The sequence below is a fragment of the Rutilus rutilus genome (assembly GCF_951802725.1).
Source record: "Rutilus rutilus genome assembly, chromosome: 25".
In the NCBI taxonomy this organism is placed as follows: Eukaryota; Metazoa; Chordata; class Actinopteri; order Cypriniformes; family Leuciscidae; genus Rutilus; species Rutilus rutilus.
Window position 1 is genome coordinate 7,569,227 of NC_140229.1, and position 16,001 is coordinate 7,585,227.

The 16,001-nt window shown below is 37.6% G+C and overlaps 2 protein-coding genes across 2 annotated transcripts; both read right to left on the reverse strand.

The window, feature by feature from the left end:
- Positions 1–22: 22 nt before the first annotated feature.
- On the reverse strand, positions 23–6,231 carry foxred1 (FAD-dependent oxidoreductase domain containing 1). The gene is made up of 11 exons (XM_084400450.1): positions 6,019–6,231; positions 4,970–5,190; positions 3,752–3,862; positions 3,383–3,501; positions 3,156–3,250; positions 2,975–3,076; positions 2,775–2,851; positions 2,087–2,247; positions 991–1,120; positions 792–896; positions 23–592 (listed from the first exon to the last, which is right to left on the reverse strand). Exons 1-11 carry the CDS (start codon positions 6,119–6,121, stop codon positions 338–340), a joined length of 1,479 nt encoding a protein of 492 aa, XP_084256576.1. The 5' UTR covers positions 6,122–6,231; the 3' UTR covers positions 23–337.
- Positions 6,232–6,558: 327 nt separating this feature from the next.
- On the reverse strand, positions 6,559–15,867 carry stt3a (STT3 oligosaccharyltransferase complex catalytic subunit A). Its single transcript, XM_084400596.1, has 18 exons — positions 15,628–15,867; positions 14,885–15,007; positions 14,744–14,804; positions 14,542–14,663; positions 13,464–13,609; positions 12,668–12,758; positions 11,511–11,617; positions 11,198–11,362; positions 10,932–11,112; positions 10,663–10,818; positions 8,920–9,011; positions 8,666–8,821; positions 8,391–8,579; positions 8,175–8,291; positions 7,960–8,062; positions 7,644–7,832; positions 7,034–7,149; positions 6,559–6,941 (listed from the first exon to the last, which is right to left on the reverse strand). The coding sequence occupies exons 2-18, from the start codon at positions 14,970–14,972 to the stop codon at positions 6,903–6,905; spliced, it is 2,118 nt and encodes a 705-aa protein (XP_084256722.1). The 5' UTR covers positions 14,973–15,007; positions 15,628–15,867; the 3' UTR covers positions 6,559–6,902.
- Between the last annotated feature and the right edge of the window lie 134 nt (positions 15,868–16,001).

Here is a 16,001-nt window from a genome sequence, read left to right on the forward strand (position 1 = left end):
AAAATAATAAAAAAATATGATATTTCATGATCTATGTCATATGCATATTTAAATATATGCAATTACATAATAACTAACTAATTCCCTGATCTCTACCATAACTCATTTCAAATATTTCTTGAGCAGCATGTTATGTTGAAACCACAGCAGCCTTTACAACTCCTAATTTGAGTTTTCTTACAATGTTTTGTTACCAAACTGAACTCATCCTCCTGAAAAATCGATTCCATTGATCCGTTGAGAGTTCCGTCTGAACCATGATGTGTTTCTTGCAGCGTTCATGTTAAGTGGCTCCGTCCTGAGGAATAATACTCTATGTTTTTGTGCTCTTCGGTCTTCACACAATGTTGCTCTCCAGCATGGGCTCCTGCAGGAAGATCCGTTTAAGGTCAAAAGCACTGAGGTTGACAGTCTTATAGCCCCCGTCCAGAATAAGCTCAGCCACGGCGAGTCCGACCGCGGGAGACTGCTGTAGTCCGTGACCGCTGAAGCCCGTGGCAAAGTACATGTTGGGCACTAGAGGGTGCAGTCCTACAATGCCATTCTGGTCAAAGGTGTTGTAGTCATAAAATCCAGCCCACGCACTTGAAACCTGACAGATAAAGCAAAGTGCTTAATTTGGAGAAAAACTAAGCGGTAGAAGTTACCTACACTTTCTAGTACGCACACACAGTCCTAAGCCATAAAGCATCAGAAACTGCTAAATTAATCCCAAGACAAAGAAAGCTGAAGAAAACTTTCTCTTCACAAAGTGGATAACATGAATAACAATTCTACATTACGACTTTCACCTTCAGTTGTTCAAATGCAGGAATACGATTGGCCAGATGATGCCAGACCTTCTCTTGAAAAAACTTGTCGTCCACATCAAGGTTACTGATATCTGGTTCTTCTGTCTGCAAAAGGCAGAAGTAATATATGAATGAATGAACAAATGCATGCATACTATGGAAGTAATACTTTTGAGTTCAGATCAAAACATGCTTTTACCTCCTCTGGTGACATTCCCGTGAGGTAATTTCCTCCCAGTCCCTCTCGCCTACAGTAAACCCCTGAATAGTCAATCAGAAATGGAGTATCCAACCCTGGTCCATCGGGGCAATGCACCACATAAACAAACCTGTGAGAGATACCAATGATGCAGTTAGTGAGACTCCACCATTAAAGCATTAATGTCATTTTAATTGTTTGGAGAATGGATCGATGAATGGATTCAATTAATTAATTGCTTAAATCGTTTTTTATTAATATCTTACTATATAAAAAAGATATAGTCTATAGTTTTTAACATAGTCTTATGTAATATTTGTATTAAATACTAATGAAATTTAATTATAAACAATATTAAATTAAATAATAAAGTTTTATATCATCTTTTTTTCAAAAGCTATTTTACAATATTTAGCACTGCTCATTTATTCAAATTACATATTTAATTAATATGATCTAAAATAAATTGTTTCAACAGTTATTTTAGAATATTTAACACTGCTCAAATTATATTTATTTTTATTGAATACTAATGATAAAACATATTAATACAATATAATATAATACAAATTATTTCAACAGTTGAACAATATTTAGCACTGGTCATTCATGTAAATTAAAATTAAATATAAATGTTTTATTGAATACTAATGATAATTAATATGATATAATTAGTGCTGTCAAATCATGATTAATCATTTAACATAAAAGTTTTTGTTTATATATGTGTCTATATATAATATTCCATTATATATATATAATATTCCATTATATATATATATATATATATATATATATATATATATATATATATATATATATATCATTATTAATATAATATATAACATCTTTTAACAGTTATTTTAGAATATTTAGCACTGCTAAATTAGTTAAATTACAATTAAATATTTTTTAGTGTGTGAAAACAAATTATTATAAATTATAATATTTAAATAATAATATAATATAAAAATATTCTTTATTTTAGAGTGTATGCCACTGCTTATTCATCCAAGTAGGTAAGAAACCATTGCAAATTACCATATAAATACTTCACAAGAAAAATTCAAAAATGTGAACAAACATGAGTCTTAACCTCTTTCTGGGCTCCACAGGAAACGGAATACCAGATATGGATTCTTTCGGTCCTAATCCGATGCCTAGCATGGTGGCGATCTTCCCTGAGTTTGCGCCCGCTGCATTTACCACAACGGCACTCTCCACGGGCTGATACTCCAGACTGTTGGGCATCTGCACCTAAAACCACATCACTTCTATCTGTAATGCTATCAGTGCACTTAAAGGTATAGCGGAGGATTTTCTTTTTCCGGGTGGATCATCAAGACTATTGGTCCTCCTAAGTGTCAATCATTCTGGTGATATGTTTATGTAAGGCCGTCGTACGTGCTCGTGCACACGATTCACACGATGGCGTGCGCTCAAAACACAGGTTGGGCTTCCCACTGATGCCTCAGTCGCGAAGTTTCTACTTGACAGGTAAAGTTTGGAGAAATCCATTTAAAATCACTGCTAGTAAAAGTTAATGTAAGCTATGATTAGCTCGTGCATGCTCTCTCGTGCACACGTTTAATAGGCGTTCCCTCTCGGGAGCAGGTAGAGTGTTGCGCATGTGCATTTTTTCAAAAAGTGGAGAGGGCGGTTCTTTTCTAAAATTCGGGAAAATCCTCCGTTATACCTTTAAACTTTAGAGCATCTATTTGAAGACGATGAAAACAATTGTGTTATACAGCTGGCGGGTTCTGAGATGTAGCATAAAAACTTACATTGACATATTTTATCCTTTTGACATCAGCGAAGTCTCCATCTGCAATTTCTGCCACATTTGAGGAGCATCTAAAACCTGAAAATCACATTCAAAACAATCACCACAAGCTTCCTTTTGAAAGTTTTGAAAGCAAAACTTTTAAAATGTTAGAAATCCTGCAGTATTATTTTGACAAAAATTGTAATTGTGAATCCTGACCTGTGACCTCTCCGAAGCACTGATAGACTCCCATAGACATGGCCTTACGTCTGAAAGCGTTAAGGAGAGACCAGGGATCAAACCAGCCCTCGTTCTCCAGTCCTTGGTGAGGAATAAATACGTTACTCAGTAACGAAGCTCACATGCTAGCTGTATCAAAGATTGGAAAACATTCACCGACCAAGAGAAGCCAGAGCGACGCCCTCTGTGTTTATCCAGGGGAATCGCTCTTTCAGCTGGGACGGTGACAGGAGGGCGACCTTCGCACCAGCGTGTCTACGAATGAATCTTAGTTTTATTAATCTTTAACATTGTATTGTGAGTCTGTTTATCAGATGATAGGAAAGGCTGAGTTAACACAAAGTCATTTCGATATCCGGATATTAAATCGGTGATTCAACTTGTCACCTTTGAGTGCGGTAGTTTTCCTCCATAATATGAGCTGATTTCTCGCTGGCGAGAAAGAGATATCCTGAATGATTAAACTGCAGATCAACGGGGTCTTCATTTACCACCCAGAGATGATTCTGTGGCATATCAGCAGAACAGAAATACAAATTTACAAAACACTTATCAGTATTCTCAAACTCTAAACCAGCACACGTGATCCTGCTGAACACTTAAGCACATGTAGAAACATTTACAACAAAATATTTATAAGTCTCCAGAAATACTAATACCTAGTCTTCATGTAACAATTTCTGTATGTTACAGTGCATTTTGTAACAAGAATAGTGTTTCAGGAAGCTTTTAACAGTGCAATATAAAAGGTTTTACATTAATGTTCTTCAGGAAATCAGCCGAAGTCATTGACAGCTGGATGTTTTCTTTCAGGGAAAACTGCTGGCGAATTCCACCACATGACAGCACAGTCGACGCCTGAGAATACTGCAGAAAGAATTGTACGATAAAAAAAAAAAAAAAAAAAAAAGTCACACACACACAAATATATAACTCTAATTCTGAAAGCAATCACATCATTACCAGATGGCACAAGCTGATTGGCTCTGCTGATCCTGGATCCAATAGAATTGCTTGTTCATATTCAGAATTGAAATTGTCTGGTTCAGTGTTTGCTGTTAAGCTAGCGAGTTCCACCTCCCCCAGCTCCACCTGCCTAGATATTATACGAGATTCACGTCTGTCTTTTTATGCAGCAGCAGCATATCTTAAATGCTCACAGCAAAGTGTCTGTGTATCTATTAGCAGTAGCAAGTGTGTGTGTGTGTGTGTGTGTTTTTTTGGTGTCATGATTTTAATATATGCCAGTTCACCCAAATAAAAAAACATTACTGTAATTGCATCATCATTTACTCACCTTTATGTTTTCATGTTTAATTCACAAGAGAGAAAAACTTCAACATGAGTAAGAGAGGCTTTACACAGAGCAGATGGGATTGTTCCCAGACAGACTCGAATCCCTAGCCGATAATAATTCTTCAATTCAGTTTCATTTGAATTGAAGGGGTTGCATTGTAAATCTAATTTGGTTTCGTTGTATAAATAATTGATGATGCAGGGAAAAAGGATCATAATCAAATATATGTTCTTGAATATATTTAATTTAAAACTTCTGTGCATTTTATGAACGGAGGTTTGTGTTACCATAATAGTGATATTTATCCAAGTTACGGTCATTTTGCTTATTTCACTGTGATATTCATCGTCAGACCTTTCTCAGAGTAAACCTAGATTGAATATTTCAAATCGAATTAAATGAATATAGATGTCCACTTGTAACTATTAGATTAAATTTCATTCTGTTTTCCCTAGACATGAATATGAGCCAATGTCTGTTTGAAGCACTACACAAGAAAGAAAATCTACGTGCTTGACCGTCATGAGGTAAATGATACGATTCTTTTATTTTTTGAGGGTGAACTTTTTCTGTCTCAAAACCTAGTGAGCTGCTTACCTTTACAACACCTTTGTAGAATCAAAAACATGCTCACTAGTTTTTGAGACATGCTCTTAAGTGCCCTTGGATAAACTCACAGTAGGGTCTTTCTCCACCACCAGCACTCTCAGACCGTCCCTCACTCTCTCCTTCCTCTTCAGCCAGTATGCGATGGACCATCCCACGACTCCCCCTCCTACAATCACCACATCGGCCCTCTCAGGGGGCAGGCCAGGGGTCAACTCAAACGGGCTCCAGTCACTGCCGGGCATCGCTGCGGCCGCTTTCTCCCGAAATGCCCGGAACTGAGCTTCCAGGTCTGCAACGAGTTACATATGACACATAACCTAAACGTTTTCTGAGTATGTGTTTTATTGGCTGGAGACAGAGGTTACATCATTACCAACAAGTCTACAAACCATAGTGTGTTTGTAATATTGTTAGATAAGGCGGCGGAATTTTTATGTTAATGTAATACTGGTTTGTGGTAAATTTCTCCTTCATACATGTAAATGGTATTTTGGTATTTGTATTTGGTAATTATCTTCTATCCCAAAAAATGCAAGAGAGAGAAATATACGAACAAACTGACTTAAATGGTAATAGAGAATTTATTTATTTTTTATTTTAATGTTTTATTACTGTTTTGTATTAGTCTGAATATTATTTTTTTCATGCAGGAGGGGAATTTACAAATCCTACTATAGTGAACGCCAGACTTATGAATATTAATTAGGCACCGTTGCGTCCGCCCTCACTGATTTGCTGAGAGGAAAGAGGTAGTTAGGCAGTTGGCCAATCAATGTAGGCACCGTTACGTCCGCCCTCACTGATTTGCTGAGAGGAAAGAGGTAGTTAGGCAGTTGGCCAATCAATGGACGAATGACTACTGCGAGCCAGCCTTGGCTCATGAATGTTGATTAGATTACGTGACTGGACGGCCGCTCCGAGGAAGTATACCAAGCAACGGCAACGCCAGTATGACCAAATTAATATTAATAAGCTAACCTTTCACATACTAGGATTAGAAAAACGAGAATGTATGGAGGGCACGCGTGATTCTTGCCACTGCTCAAATTTCGCACTGCAGGGTTTAACGCCTGCCATACCGCTATAAATACATGAAGTATATAGTGGGTCAACTCACCTTTATTAAAGTCCTTTTCAGCTCTGCTGCTGCTTTTAAAACTCCGACAGGGCGCTTTCGGAGCTCTGAAAGCCGGGACGGAGGCGAACAACTTGCGCCACATTGCAATTGTCGTCAGACTGTTGTCTTTATTCAGGAAAATAACTCCAATCACCTTCCAACTCTGACACGCCGCTCACAGTGGAGCGTAAATACATTTGGCCATGTGCGCATGCTCACAATGACGCCACAGCAAGACCAGCCCACATGGTTTCATGAGTGGCCAGTAGGGGGCGTGTACATAAGCTGCTAAAATAATTTCTCCCTTATTGTGTGTGATCGATGTTTTTGAATTTTCCCAGCCGTTATATGAACTATAAACAAATGAAACTCCGTTTCTATTTCAATGCATTAAAATGGACTGCTTGGTTCTCGGACCAACAAATCTTGGTCTAAGCATATTGGGGGTGTGATTGGGGTCTAGATCTCAGTGAGTATGGTCTTGACTCAAACTTGGGCGTGCATGTGATTTTATTGGTTAAAAAGAAAGACACTGATCAATTTTCTCCCAGTCACTCCTTTATTCACCCATTTAAAGACAAATCAAACAGTTATCTGGCCAGTTGATTGCAGAAATGACTTCTGAACATTTTTAAACATTTATCCCTCACCTTTTCAGGTGATCATTTGACACCTTTCTGCCCCGAGTACAGACAAAACATAATATTTGAAGATCAAATTTAAAAAACAAACCAAGAAAAAAAAAAGGTATGAAAAGAAAATCTCTTTCAGCAATTACAACAAAAGTATAAAAAAGTTTTCACGCTTTCTCCTCGGATCGTGGGAAGGGGGGCAGCAGACGTTCAGTGCTGTGTGTTCGAGAGAGGGGGGTGGGATTTTGAGTTTTACGTTCTTGAGAGGCCACGGTTGTCAAGGTCTTTGACCTATGGAGGCAAAGCAGGAGATCATCAATGGAAGTTAGGATGGTTTGGAAGGACAACAACGGTTAAAGATGCACGGGTGAGTTCAAGTTTACCTTGTATATCCTGACGAGCCAGTGCTCTGTAGTATACGCTTCCTCCAGCACATCCAGCTCAAAGTCCTTGTTGCCAATCTCAGCGTTACGAACTCTGTCATAACCAGGAGGACGCTCTGAAATGAAAGGTAAACATAGTTCTAGTCGTCCAAAACTTCTTCGATTTTTTTTGTTAAAACCATGAATTAAAGTTAACATGAAACAGCACTTGCAACCTAATGTACTTCTGTAATGACACTTATTCGTAAGTATTATATATACATATTATATCATCATTTTATCATAATAAAATAACATTAAATACAAATATTCAATATAATAGGAAATATGAATCAATAAGAAAATAAAATATTATATATAAAATAATATTAAACAAATTCATGTTAAATAAAATAATTTTAAGAAATAAAAAGAATATAAAATTAAAATAGTTAAATATAATATTGATCAATATGAAAATTATAATAAATACTGTAATCAATATAATTATATTTAATAAAATAACACTAAATGATAATAAAATATTAATAACACATATACATACCATGATGTTAACTGGAAAAACATCAAACGGAGCAAATTGTAAATAGCTGAATAAGTAGATACTCACTGGCTTCGGTGTAGACCTGGCCGAAGCGATAGTAGCACATCTTGTACATGAGACAGTTGAGCAGGACGGGGGACCCTTCGCGGTCCACACGGAACTCTCCGGTGGGCGTGTAGTAGTCGTGTTCCTTTATGTGCTTCCCTGTGTCCGTGCTGCCCCCGATACGGACCATCCACAGGAACTTATTGATGTCTAAAAGAAATTCATGTAAACTTATGAAATTTTTTATATGTTATTCAGGTTTCATCCAATCCAGATATTACAAACGTTAAGGACCACAAAGCTGCTTCGATGGTTCAAAATTAATCTAAGCCCGTACCATCAGATGAATATCCCGTCAATCCACCAAAGATCACCAGGACGTAGCTAACATCCAGCTCTCTCATAATCTCATAGGCTTTCTCCTCTGTGGAGGCCATAGCCTGCAAAGATATTTAGAAAAAAAATGTTTTATAAAAATGCCTAAAATATATTTAATCCACTATATATCTCATTATAAAAATTGTAAACAGCAAAACTATATTTCTTAATCACCTGACCAACTCTGGAGATGTGAGTGTTATTCCAAGTGTTGTTGTCAACTAGAATCGTTCGATTGGCCATCGCTGTTATTTGATACCCATAATCCCACCACGACATGACTTTAGCATCCTGTACACAAACAAAAGCAATGTGAGATTGGCAAAACTGTGCGGAATCAAAAGAAACAGGAAGTTTATGATGGCCAATGGACTGATGGATCCCACCGACCTCCGGTGTGTTGTGTCTGAGCCAGTAATATGCCTCCCTGAAGTCATCGAAGATGATGCGACTGCCGTCACCACCGCGAGCGGAGAGCACAATGGAGGGGGAGGAGTAAGCCTCGCTGGTCACCCAGGTGGAGTGGAAAGTGTATGTGATGAGGAAGAACGCCATGACCAGAATCATCCCACTCGCCACCTACGGACCAATCAGAGCATCACATCACTGAGTGAACCAATGACACAAGAAAAACTAAGAAAGATTAAACAGAGCATTTATCGTACCTCATTCTTGATTGGGTAGGTGGAGTCCTGCTGCTTCTTGGATTTCTTGTCCGGTCGGCTGACATCCAAGTTTTTCATGTAGGTGGTGAGGACCTGAGAAACGCCAATGCCAGACAGGATGCACATGACGGGGGCCAGGACCAACATGAGACGGACCTGAGCAGAACAGATAAAACTAGGGTCAAAGCTTCCACCCTGAAGAGAGAAACACCAATAAACCAACTTCAAACCAAAATAAAGTAGAAGTGTCTTACCATGACAGCTGAGAAGTACATGCTGGTGACGCCGTACATGATGATGAAAATTGTGGCATCGGAGAGGTTGTTAAAGCAGTAATAAAGACCAACTGGAGAAACAAGAGATGACAGATTCAACACATCTGATGCTGTGATATTTTAAAAAAAATTAAAAAAAAATTTAGTCTTTATTAGAAACAGCATGTTCTAGTGGGTATAATGGCCTGTTCACACCAAGATCGATAACTATAAAGACAACTATATTTGAGTCCACACCAGCAAACAATATCAATCTGTTTATTCTAAACATGTGAAGCAGTTTTGTCATCTGCAGCTTTAAAGGAGAACTCCGGTCAATTTGTCAAATTGACCGGAGTTCTCCTTTAAATGCTCAAGTGCTTTAAAGCAGGATGGATTCTGATTGGCTGTCAATGTTTTTTCATTCATCAGCTGGAGAAAATAGTTCTGAAAGTGATTCCAATGATATTGCTTCTCTGTGCAGTTATCGTTATATATGTGGTGTGGACTATTCTTCTATATTAAGAACGATTTTTAGGACTATATCTTCTTTATTGTTATAGTTATGGTCCTTAGTGTGAACAGGCCTTAAGACATAAATTTAGAAGTGGCAACAGGGGTGCAAATACAAGGGACAGTAAGCAGAAATTTAAATTTCTTATATAAAATTTAATTTGAAAATAGATAAGTAAATACATTTTTAAATCAAGCACAGAAGAGGAAACAATAACACACCAGGTTTATAGATATGTGTGTGATTGTATGCATATTTCTGCTCTCTCTTATGTGATTTGTTAGACATTGTTGTGTAATATTCTTACTTTAATTGTAAAAAAAAATTTGTTAACATTTAAAAACACTAATCGGATGAATCCATATTAGATCTGCATGACTAATCGTTAAAAGATCATGATCTCGATTCAAACACCCATGCAATCTTATTCCTAAATGACAATGATTCGCCAGTCTGTCCATTAAACCTTTGACAAAATCACATTGGAATATTGGAATCGGTGTTTGCGCAGCTGCTGATCCAGAGAGAGCAGTTGTCATGTATGAAACAGCTAAACAAACAGTCTTTTCAACCACACGGTATCGTTATTCCGGTGTTACAAATAATCGTATCACTGAAGTACAGGGATAAAAGTTTATAGTTCGGATAAAAACACTGATGTCTACGAAAAAAAGAGCAAATCACCTTTTGAATCAAATAACGATTGTATCGATTGCATAGTTACACCACCAGGTGTTGACTGTTAAAAATGTATTTGTCATTGAATCGTTCATTCAAGAGATTTGTTCAAAAACACTGATTCATCCAGTAATGAAAAAAGTATTTATGAGCAAGTCATTGAATCAAACCCAGTTTTTTTTTTAAACAATTCAGATTAATAAAACATTTTAAATAGACTGCATTTTTTTTTGCATTTTGTCAGAACTTCTAGTAAATTACGTTATTTTGTTTAGAATCGTGATGTCTGTAAAAAAAAAAAAAAAAAAATGTGATTCTCAATTTATCCAGAATCGTGCAGATCTAATCTACAGAGCCCCTCTAAAGGGACAAGGTAAAGAAAATATAATTAGATGTGAGAAAAAATAATAAGTCAATGCTTTTGCATTCCCCAGAGAAACTTTACATTCGTTTGCAAAAACGTTTGTGTTCTTTGCGAGTGAACACAAAGTTTCTCGGGGGAATGCAAAAAAGTTACTCATTTAAAAAAGAAACTCAGGAAGGTGCTGTACCTGGAAACATGAAGACCAGAAGCTGCAGGTCAAAGTAGTAGGAGGACCAGGTGGTGGGCTGGTGCTCAGACACAGAGGCGATGATGGGGATGTTGTTCTTGGCGTATGAAGGATCCAGCAGAGAGTAAAAACGGCCAGTCCAAGGTGAGATTGTCCCTAACATAAGCCAATACAAAAACAAACTATTTAAAAATAATATTTAAATGACAAAAAAAAAAAGCCATTTCATCATTATTAAATTCAAAAATGTAATCATTTTTTTGAATTACCTGTCAGCATGAGCACACCACCTGCAGAGAGCAGGATGATACCGACCAGCGAAATGACACTCTTGAACAACACTTCAAACTGTTGCGTGTTCAGCTTGCTCCGGAGGTAATCCACAAAAGCGTGAATCTGACACAGGCCAAACACTCCGAATGCAGCCATGTGTTCAGAGGACTGGACAGGCTACAGGAAGAGCGGGAGAGATTACTTATCTATTTGGAAGTTTATAATGATAGCAATTCCTCGAAGCTGATATTCAGCTCCTCACCTGGAATCCAACAAAAGAGATCTGCATGGAGAGGACGGTGCCCAGGCAGTAGACTGTGCAATACGCCACATAGATGCGATGAGAGAAACGCCCGGTCAGCATCAACACCAGCACGTGCAGCGGAATGAGGTTGATCAGAAACACGTAACCACCCCAGGAGGACACCTGATGCCAACACACAAAGGTGTTGTTAATGAAATCACTTGTTTTGTGTATTCAAATAAAATAATGATTCAACTGAAAACATACATTAAATTATCTGCTCTAAAACAACCCCAATTCAAAGCGACAATGGGACTGAAATTTGGCTCACCATGTAAAAATAAGCCAGCGCACACATGGATGACCAGTAAACGGAGCCCGTCTTCACTGCTTTGATCCACATGTAGTACGTCAGCAGCATGCAGAAAATGGCGATTCCTATATATCCCAAAGGAAACAAAATTATATATATATTATATATACAGGGTTCCCACACTTTGGTTAACTTCAAATTCAAGGACTTTCCAGATCCAATACCCTCAAATTATAGGACTTAATGTGGGGGGACACATTTCAAGTGAGAGTAAGGTTACATTGCGTTACCTTGTAAGATACATTGTTAGTTTTGTACAACACAAAGTACCTCACGCGTGAAACACTTAACGTAACGCGTAATTGCGCATAACTAACGTAAATCAAGCAAGCTAGTATACATAGGCCACGAAGTGTTGGCGAAATAACACATTAGCGGACCGGAGGGAATAATATGGAATTCTTTCCAGAAAACTTATTGCACAAAATAAATTCAAGCACTATCAAGGACCTGTATCTATGCATGTTTATTTTTAAAAACTTTCCAGGGCCTTGAATTTTTATCTTCCAGATTCACAAACTTCCAAGGATTTGTGGAAACCCTGTATATATTATTAACATATAAATGTTTTATGTGTATACTAAAAATTAATAAACCACACACACACACCCCGTTCGAAAGTTTGGGGTCTGTAAGTAGTCTCTTATGCTCACCAAGGCTGCATTTCTTTCAAAAACTGTAATACTGTGATTTTGTTTTTAAATAACTAAATCATTTTAAATATTCTATTTTAAAATGCAACTTGTTCCTGTGATGCAAAGCTGAATTTCAGTTTCTGTGTCTTCTGTGTCACGTGATCCTTCAGAAATCATTTTTTGATTTGGTGTCCAAGAAACATTTATTTTTATTCAATGTTGAAAACATGCTGCTGTATATTTTTGTGGAAATCATTATAGATTTTTTTACAGGATTCTTTGATGAATAGAAAGTTCAAAAGAAGAGCTTTTATTTGAAATAATATTTTATAACCTTAAGTCTTAACTATAAAACTTATAAATCTTTATAAAAAAAAACACGTACCGACCACAAACTTTTGACAGAAATTCTAAACTTTCTTGATGACTACTTATTAAAAACATAACATTATACACAATACCTCTGAAACAAGACTGTACCTTCATTGTCATAAGAGCCTGCCACAGAACGAGAGATGTATCCAGGGACGACTGCGATCATGGCGGCAGCCAGAAGCCCTGCGCCCGCATCCTGAAACAAAGTGTTACTTCAGTTAGATTGAGCCGTTAGTTGATAATCTGAACAATTTTGGGCCCAACTCTACCCTTCTGACAATCCCAGGTAAAGTCCCGATTATCTTGATGGTTCTACAGATTATCGTACCAGATTTTCCTGTGGTGTGAGGTGTGTTAAGAGGCCACACCGATCTCAAATCATAAATATCCAACATGTTGAATATTTACAATCAGAATTCTGTTGGACAAACGCACACACACTCTGTAGATTGCCACATGGAACGAAATGATACCAAATAAGAGAGTGAGCTGACAAAAGCATAACAACCACAGTCATGGTGCAGCAGGCCAAGCACAAACCTTTTTCTCTCTTTTTCTGTGAATTTTCTATAAAAAGCAGTCCAAACATTATCATCGGCATTTCTTTTTGCCCGTCATCCTCCATGTTTATTTACTCTAGAGTCACATTTGACCACAAGAGATTTTGCGAGATTTCTCATGTTCACAGTCGGGACACTATAGGACACACTATAGGACCAAAACTGTTAAATCTATGATTTTATTTATCGCCAGGTTTGAGGTCTCTCACATTTTGAAAGTTTTATAATATTTAAAAAATCGTTTAGTGTGGGCTAGCCTTTAGATTTATATAAGCTCATATAAATTATGAGCAGGTACCACTGATTAGGGTGTGATGGGCGAGTGCTGCGGTTCACCTCACCTTGAGCTCTTTGGTGAAGTGGTAGGTGACGATAGCGGTGAAGGAGGAGAAGAGAGGGGCAAGGAACACACACACATTGCGGATGTCGATTGTGATGTGGAAGAAGTGCAGCACGTGATACAGAGCCGCAGATGTGATCATCAACCCTATAGACAAAAAAGAAGAAACACATGACATTTAATTTGGCAAAAGGAGCTGTATTCTATATTGTGATGTATTGGTTTTAAATAGATGCAAAAGTCACCAACAAAATGACAGGGTGGTTGCTATACAGAAGCGACAGTGTTTAAAGTGGTTTTAGCCTAATGCTATGAGGGTGCCAGGCTCTCTGGCTGGTTGCTAGGGTGTTGCTAGTCCCTAAATATGGTTCAAGTTTATGAGATCTCGGTTCATTAGGCAAAAAAAGTCCAATCAAGTAAATTAAAGTAATGATACTTCACAATTGAATTTAATGAATCTGTTACACATCAAGTTACACATTAAAGTTTAAATGCCAGATATATTTCAAGCTAAATCTATGAACAAACCGGTGTGACTTCATTTCAAACAAACTGGAGAGCTTCTTTATAGTCGAAATCGAAGTTGTAATTCTAATTGAAAGCAACACTCATGTTTAATACTGCAAAGCTGCTTGCTTTAAAGCAATCTATTACATAAAGTGGTAAATAAATAAATGTCATGTGACTGGAGTGACAAATTGCCATCAACTGTTTGATTACCAACATTCTTCAAGATATCTTCTTTTGTGTTCAACAGAAGAAAGAAACTCTTACAGGTTTGGAACAACTTGAGGGTGAGTACATGATGACAGTTTTCTTTTTTGAGTAAACTATCCCTTTAATCCAAATGTTTGTTTAATGTTTGTGCAATAATAATAAGGAAGTGACATTAAGCAAGCACTGCCAACAAGAATTCCTCTCTATTGGAAATAATATTTTCCAGGGCAACATTTCATTAAATAAAATGACATTGTTGCAGCATGACTGAAGCATTCTGAGATTTGGTACTTGGCTCAAGACAACAATGGAAGTGCAAGTATGTTGCTATAAATTTTGAAATGAGTGTCCTTCAGCTGTACCGGGATAGATGGTGCCTCCTATAATCCTCCCAAGTGGATACCAAGCCCGATCATCAAACCAGTTATGGAATTTGTAAAAACCCTCTTCTGTCAAGAAGCGAGTGGTCCGGTAATTGAAATACCTGTCATTAAACAAATAGGAAACTCAGTTAAACAGGTTCTTGGGATGCTGTCAAAATAACGACCCGAAAGCTGTACTTACGGATCAAACTCATGGATGACGCTCTCGAACCGCAACACGGAGAACAATCTGGTGGAGAACGCTGGAAGAAAATGACAAGAATTAGAGGACAGTTGGCATCTAGTCAGGAGTTTTGATATAAAGGGACATGCATCCACTCACACAGGACGGCTGCCATAGACAGGATGAGCAGCTTCAGCAGGGTGTCCTGTTTCTCATAGGACAGCCGCAGGAAACCCATCTTGGTCATCTTAACACACAGGAGGCAGGACTAACTCTTGATACCTGACAAAAGGGACAACAACAACATGTTGAATTGTAACTTAAAATATAACACTTAAGGGGGGGAAATGCGAGACCAGTGTAGGATAGGACTCCTTTAGTAACAAGCAATAAACACATTTTTCCAGATTTAAACTTCTAAATGATTATGCAATTCTGCTATTTATTTTTTACGCGATGAAAGAGGTTTTTCTAAATCCATTAAGCGTCAAATACGAATTTTAGGGGTAAAGCAGTTTAAGAAATCGATCAGTCTGCACCTTTTATCATCTATTAAAGTGTAAAGTCTCTGTGAAAACAGGAACAGTCAGTGTGTGCACAATTCCTATGCAAAATCCTACTAACTGATACTTAAACTCATACGTACAGGCAGATAAATCAATTCAGAGAGCATCAACATGCACATTAACACTGTGTTTTCCTGACAAACTATTCGTGAAAATAAACTATTAAATTCTTCATTAGCTCATTAGCTGCTAGCTAATATCACACCTATGTCACACTTTCACAAGCTATTTTATCATATGTAAATGTATTATTTAATGCACATGAGCAAGTATAATGACAACAAACCCGTATAGTTGCGATAAATGAGCTTAAAAATAATAAATTTGCACAATTACCAGTCTTATTCATCGGCTGTTCACTCACTCCAGCCCTTCCACACTCTCACACACAACCCTCTCTGCGTTCAAGTCCCGCCCATCCACGTAGAGAGGGCGCTAATTGGCTCAGCGTCGCAATCCACAAGAATGGCTTCCGCTGATTGGTCTTCGAGATGTCATTCAAGTGTGTCAAAAAGACGAGTTCCGCATGGCGCTCCAGATATGACGTGTCCTAGTTGGAGAAAGACAGTCAGCACTGTGGAGTCCATGCTGCACTCGTCAACTTTAAAACTTGAACTTTCAAGTTTCATGTCAAGGATCAAGTATCATAACATATTTATGTTATTTTAATTATTAGATAACATTTCACGTACACGTTCATAATGTCAAGA

What these genes read in the sequence shown, in the direction of transcription:
- foxred1 (XM_084400450.1), bottom strand. Translation starts at nt 6,121, where the DNA reads ATGTGGCGCAAGTTGTTCGCCTCCGTCCCGGCTTTCAGAGCTCCGAAA. An exon ending in TGGTGGAGAAAGACCCTACT is followed by an intron (nt 3,863 to 4,969) that starts GTGAGTTTATCC and finishes TTCTTTCTGCAG; the next exon opens with TATTCTCAGGCGTCGACTGT. An exon ending in CTGCATTTGAACAACTGAAG is followed by an intron (nt 593 to 791) that starts GTGAAAGTCGTA and finishes TTTATCTGTCAG; the next exon opens with GTTTCAAGTGCGTGGGCTGG.
- stt3a (XM_084400596.1), bottom strand. Translation starts at nt 14,972, where the DNA reads ATGACCAAGATGGGTTTCCTGCGGCTGTCCTATGAGAAACAGGACACC. An exon ending in AGGCTCTTATGACAATGAAG is followed by an intron (nt 11,618 to 12,667) that starts GTACAGTCTTGT and finishes TGGGATATATAG; the next exon opens with GAATCGCCATTTTCTGCATG. An exon ending in TCTCTTTTGTTGGATTCCAG is followed by an intron (nt 11,113 to 11,197) that starts GTGAGGAGCTGA and finishes CTCTTCCTGTAG; the next exon opens with CCTGTCCAGTCCTCTGAACA.